The sequence below is a fragment of the Echinops telfairi genome, unplaced genomic scaffold (genome assembly GCF_000313985.2).
Source record: "Echinops telfairi isolate 266 unplaced genomic scaffold, ASM31398v2 ScPeMD7_7459;HRSCAF=8497, whole genome shotgun sequence".
NCBI lineage: Eukaryota > Metazoa > Chordata > Mammalia > Afrosoricida > Tenrecidae > Echinops > Echinops telfairi.
In genome coordinates, this window is record NW_022111359.1 from 8,550,056 (window position 1) to 8,556,901 (window position 6,846).

The following is a 6,846-nucleotide window of genomic DNA, read 5'->3' on the forward strand; positions in this document are numbered from 1 at the left end:
CTGCCACAGCTGAGGTCTCTAGAGCTGAAGTCACGTCGTCAGGTGGAATATCCATCACAGCCCTTGATCAGACCATAGGTTCTACTGATGTACTGAGAAAAACCAGCATCAGTCCATCCACCTCTCCAAACAAGAAAGACTCTAAAGGAGTTCCTCTCACCACTGAAACAGATATCCTTACTCTGGACACCTCAACCACAGCCTCATGGGGAAGGACGCCCTCCCTCTTGACTCAGGGTTTTCCACATTCAGAAATGACGACTCTTATGAGCAGAGGTCCTAAGGATGGGTCAAGCACTCCCTCTGTGGAAGAAGCCAGCTCTCTCTCTTCCATGGGCCCTACTACTGCCCAAACCTCACGCTCCTCTAGGTCCTCCACGTTACCAGGAACCTCAGTTCCTGGCATATCAGTTGTCACCTCTGGTGCAGAGAAGACCACAGGCAGTTTGGAGACAAGCTGGAGACCTGACAGTAGGCCAGCTTCACAAATGAGCAGCACCTCAGATGATACCCTGACCACCTATGAAGCCACCATTGTCACAGACACAATTCACCCTTCCACAGAAACCTTTGTGAGTGCCACCCGTTCTGAACAGGTAGCACTTTCCTTTGTTCCAGCCCACGCTGAACCATGCAGCACCACATCTCCTGGGGGTGCCACCTCTAGCGTGGTGGACTTCACTGTTTCCACAGAAGTACCCGCATCTTCTGAGACCACAAGGATTGAGACAAAGCCATCATCATCCGTTATTACTGGAATGAGTGAGATCAGCACCCCCCAGGGATTCAGTGCAGCCGCTGAGACATCTAGTGACTCTCATGTGTCAACAGACGCTTCTACTCCTGAGTTCTCCAACACAGATATTCCGTCTTCTTACAGAACACCCATCCCAGGTTCCACTCTGTCCACATGGTCTCCAGAAATCTCTCCACAAACCAGCAGTAGTTCTTCTATGTCCCTTTATGAAACAGAACCACCTTCACATGGGACTTACTCCACAAAGACTATCTCTTCTGAGCCCGCATCACTAGAGGCAACTACCTTGGACACACTATCTATGGAAGAGACACAATTTTCCTCCTCAACGCCAATTGGGGCCACATCGCCAATGGTTACCACCTCCATCACAGGGCACACGACTGTGTCTATAATAACTCCTGTCTATTCCGAGACCACAGATATTGAGAGTGAGCTTACTTCCTCCCTGGCCCCTGGATTAAGAGAGTCCAGCACTCTTCCTATACCTTACTCTGCCACAGAGACAATACCTGTCCTATCTCATGTGTCGTCCAGAGGAACTGCTACAACTGAGGTCTCCAGAACTGAAGTCACATCTTCCAACAGAATATCCCACCCAGTCCCTGATCAGACCAAAAGTTCTACCAATGTACTGACAGAAAACAGTATCAGTCCATCCACCTCACCTTTCATGAAAGAATATGAAGGAATTACTCTCACAACTGAAACAGATACATTTACTCCGGACACATCAGTCTCGGCCTCAGGGTCGCCCTCAGATTTGACTCAGGGTTTTCCACATTCAGAAATAACAACTCTTATCAGCAGAGGTCCTAAGGATGTGCCTAGCTCTTTTCCTGTGGAAGAAACCAGCTCTCTCTCTTCCATGACACCCACTACTACCAACATCTTATTTCATTCTGGGTCCCCCATGTTACAAGGGGGTACTTCTTCCTCTCCTCTCCTTGAGACTTCAGTTGTGACCTCTGTCCCAGAAAAGACCACAGCCAGTTTGCAGACAAGCTTGGAACCTAGCAGCCGGGTACCTTCAGAAATGACCAGCACCTCAGATGATACAATGACTGTCTCTGGATCCACCATTCGCACAGAGGCAACTCACCCTTCCACAGAAACTGCAGGCATTATGAGTACCAGCAGTTCAGAACATTCATCACTTTCCTTTGTCCCAGCTCACTCAGAGCCATACAGCATCACCTCTCCAGGGGTTGCCACCTCCAGCATGGCGCACTTCACTGTTTCCACAGAAGTACCCGCATCTTCTGAGACCACAAGGATTGAGACAAAGCCAGCTTACTCCCTTACTACTGGAATGGCAGAGGACAGCACTTACCCAGGATCCAGCTCAGCCACTGAAACATACGCTATTCTATCTCCTCTGTCAACAGATGCTCCTATTACTGAGCTCTCCAAGACAAAAATGCCATCCTCTGATAGAACGCCTATCCCAGGTTCTACTCAGTTCACATGGTCCCCAGAAACCTCTTCAGCAACCAGCAGTACAGCCTCTATCTCACTCACAAAGACTGAGATGGCTGCCAATGTGAATGTCACCACAGAGCCTATTTCATCTGAGGCTACACCACTAGATGCACATACCTTGGGTTCTCTATCCACAGTATCAATGGAAGAGACACAGTTTTCCTCCTCAAGGCCATCTAGGGCCACATCCCCACTGGTTACCACTTCCATCATAAGGGACATCCCTGGTTCTGTATTAACTCCTAGTGAGAGTGAGTTAGTTTCCTCTCAGACCATGGGATTGAGAGAGTCCAGCACTCCACAGGTGCCCTACTCTGCCACAGAGACAAAACCTGTCCTATCTCATGTGTCCATTGGCACTGCTACAGCTGGAGCCTCCAGAACCGAAGTCACATCTTCAGACAGAATATCCCACCCAGTCCCTGCTAAGACCACAAGTTCTAGTGCTGTACCGACAGAAAACAGCATCAGCCCATCCACCCCCCCTCTCTTGAAAGATTCTGAAGGGATCACTCTCATGGCTGAAATAGGTGTCTTTACTCTGAACACATCGACCACAGCCCCAGGGGTAAGGACTCCCTCCGTTTCGACTCAGGGATTTCCACATTCAGAGATGACTACTCTTATGGGTAGAGGTCCTAAGGATGTGTCCAGCTCTTTCTCGGTGGAAGAAACCAGCACTCTCTCTACCATAGGACCTACAACTGCCACCAAAGTCCCACATTCCTCTGTGTCTCCTGGGTTAGAAGGGAACCGTTCCTTCTCTCCTCTCCTTGGGACCTCAGCTGTCACCGCTGGCCCAGTGAAAACTACACCTAATGTGGACACAGCCTTGGGTCCTGATGGCACACCAACTCCAGAAGTGAGCAGCCCTGCAGATGATACAATGACCATCCCTGAATCCACCATCTACACAGAGGCAATTCACCCTTCCACAGAGACAATAGGCGTTATGAGCCCCAGCAACTCTGAACAAGGACCATTTTCCACTGTGCCAGCTCATTCAGAACCATACAGCATCACATCTCCGGTGGGTGCCACCTCTAGCAGGATAGACTTAACTGTTTCCTCATCAGCACCTGCATCTGCAGAGACCACCAAGATTGAGACAAAGCCATTGTCCTCCATTATTACTGGAATGAGAGAGACCAGCACAACCCAAGGAAACAGCTTTACTACGGAAACATTGTCTATTCTCTCAGATGCTTCTACGACTGAGCTCTCAAATACAGAGTTTCCATCTACTGAGACTACACTCATGCTAGGTTCTACCAAGCCGACATCGTCTCCAGGAATTTCAGCAGACACCAGAAGTACAGCCGCTCCCTCCCTGACTGAGACTGGGTCTGCTGCACCCATGACCTTCACCACACAGACTTTTACTACTGCCCCCACATCATTGGCTACAACTACTTTGGGCCAACTATCCACAGACTCTACGGAAGAGACCTTATTTTCTTCCTCAGGGGCTACAGCCCCACCTACTACCACGTCCATCTTAGGGCACACCGTTGTTTCTGTATTAATTCCTGTCTACTCTGAAACCACAAAAAGTGAGAAGGAGTTAACTTCTCCTCTGACCACCGGATTGAGAGAACCCAGGACTTCACAGGCACCTTTCTCAGCCACAGAGACAAAACCTGTCCTATCTCATGTGTCCACTGGCACTGCTACAGCCTCCAGAACCGAAGTCACCTCCTCAGACCAAATGTCCCCCCCAGTCCCTGATCAGACCATACGTTCTGCTGATATTCTGACAGAAAACAGTGTTAGCCCATCTACCTCCTCTCTCATGAAAAATACTGAAGGATTCACTCTAGAGACTGAAACGGGCATCCTTACTCTGGACACATCAGCCACAACACCATGGGCAGGGACCTCTTCAGTTTTGACTCAGGGTTTTCCACATTTGCAGAGAACTACTTCTGTGAGCAAAGAGCCTAAGGATGTGTCAAGCTCTCCCTCTGTTGACGAAACCAGCTTGCTCTCTTCCCTGTCACCTATCACTGCCACAACTTCATCTTCCCCTATTTCTTTAGCATTCAAAGAGTCCAGTCCCTCTCCTCTTCCTGTGACCTCAACTTTCATGCCTGACTTACTGACAACATCAGCCATGTTACGAACAAGCTTAAAACCTGGCACCAGTTCACCTTCAATTTTGAGCAACCCTTCAGTTGTGATGAATTCCACACCAGAAACCACCCTGGATACAAAGGCAATTCACCTTTCTACAAATACAATGACCACTTTGATGACCACAAGTTCCGCACATGAATCAAGGTCCTCAGTCTCCACCAATTTTGAGCCACCCAGAACCACAGATCCAGTGACTACTGCCTTTACAATGGAGGCCACCACTATTTCCCCAGTAATGTCTGCTTCTTTAGAGACTACAAGTATTGAACCATTACCACTTTCTCACCTGACTCCTGGACTCACAGATACGAGTATATCTCTGCACAGAGGCTCAGCCATACCCACACACCCTCCTGCATCCACTCATCTACTGAAGGATCCCAAGACAGATGTCACTTCTTCTGTGACAATATCAGCCTCAGATCAATCTCTGTTTTCACCGTTCCCTCAAATTCCTGTGGAAACAGCCACTCATCTTTATGCTTCTCCCTCTGTTATAGGGTCTTCTGGGGTAACTTCCCCAGAATCCACCCTGGCTGCATCTGTATCAGAAGGTAGCCAATACTCAATCACAGATATGCTGCCATCACCTGAGACTATCCCAGCTGACACATCGATCCCTCCTCTGCCAGAGTTCACGACTTCCTTTGGCGCAACTGGAATTCTGGGCACCAACTCAGCTCCCCTTTCATCCAGTTCATTCTCTAAGACAGAATCAAGTCCTGAGGTTGATCTTATTTCCACAGTCTCAGATAGTTTGCCTTCATTGGCTTCAACATCATTCACCTCTTCCACATTTACTGCCACCAATTCTCCACCCAACCCTAGCCTCCATGGAATGACTTCCTCACCAGCTACCACATATATGGTATACAACAGCCTTGGGACAGAGAGCAGCACACAGGAAATCAAGACATCTTTATCACCTCTTGTGGATACCAGGAGAACAGAAAGTGCTGACTTGGAATGGGTGACAAGTGGTCCTCACATTCCTTCCCATTCTACATCATTAACAAGTAAGGACTCAAAATTTCCATTCTGATTCTCAGTGGTGGATAGATAATAGCTCCTTTCCTGAGAAGTAAAAAAGGAGTTAACTAGGAACTTATCCCTATACCAGAAATATATTTTAGAAAACGTAAAAAAAAAATCTATCCTCAGTTCTCGGTACATGGCTTAGGAATTAGGGAAACAAAAATAAATTAGCAAAGTAGTTGAAAATTATATTACCATGGTGATTGTTCTAACATTACTATTAATAATCACTATTTACAATAGTAATAACATTCACTGTCTATACAACATTTCTTTTGTGCCAAGCGCTGTTCTAAGTTGTTTAATCTTCATTATAACACTCTTTGAAGTAGGTCCTATCAAACTGTACCACAGAGAAAACCGTAGCACAGAGAGTAGAGTCATTGTCTCAAAACTGCACAGGTAAGTGACAGAACTTGGATAAAAGTTCAAATTATCTGAAATCCATCCTATTAACCAATAGCCTAAGCAGAAATGGCCTGAGAGGTAAAGGGAACATCGAAAAAGCGAAGACATCACAGATAATTTTAAGAATGATCAATTCTATCAAACACTAAGGAGTAGTCAGGTTGTATTGAGGTGGGAAGTTCTTTAGCAACTTGAGAGTCTTCTGGGATTCTACTGAAGGGAGTAGTGTGAAGGAGACTAGGATGAAATCTAAAATATTACATAGATTAAAAGAGGAATTTTCCCTTTGATTTGAATATGTTTCTGTATTGATAACAAGGAGTCAAAAGCAAGAACAAGGTGAAAGAAAAGGTAAGTGAATTAAAATTGAGGAAACAAAGTAGCTGAGGATGTGGGAGAGACCCGAAGTTTACGAAGAGAAACACCACCTGCAGAGGATGAGGAGATAAGGGAAGGGCCCTCTTGGAGAACCCATTCCTTGACAAGGATTGAAATTGCTCCCAAACGCCATTCTAGACTCAAGATCAGAGGAGGCTTCTAACTATTCCTGTGCCTACTTCATCAGACGATGTCTACAGGCAGTTGACTTTGATTCCCTCTCACAGATTTAAAACACTCAGAGTACAGCCATATTAACAGCTATTGATCCATGTCCTAAAATTCAGATTAGTAGTACAATCATGAGTGTTCAGTAAGTATTGAGTGAGCTGATAAGAAGATGGAACTGTGTCTGGATCAGTGGAGAATGAAAGAGGGGAAAAAAGAGCTAGAAGGATGGAAGGAAGGATGTGTGAATCTTGGGAAGAGAGGATGGATGTATAGAAGGAAGGATAGGTGGAAGGGAAGATGTACTGAAGTAAAGATTGAAAGAAAAAAGAATGGAAAGAGAATAGGAAGAAAGTTTGGAAGGGAGTAAAGGTTGAAGGAAAGAGGTGAATGAAAAAGGAATGAAGGGGAAAATGATTGAATGATAAAAGAAGGAAGAACTATAGGAAAAATAGATGGTTAGATATAGGAATAGAAGAAAG

The 6,846-nt window shown here is 46.2% G+C and overlaps 1 protein-coding gene across 1 annotated transcript in view; it reads left to right on the forward strand.

The window, feature by feature from the left end:
• Window positions 1-6,846, forward strand: part of LOC101654456 (mucin-16) — a 245,683-nt gene that overhangs the window by 121,110 nt on the left and 117,727 nt on the right. The window contains exon 3 of the mRNA XM_045300070.1: window positions 597-5,391. Coding sequence (XP_045156005.1) covers window positions 597-5,391 — 4,795 coding nt within the window. The remainder of the gene's footprint in view (window positions 1-596; window positions 5,392-6,846) is intronic.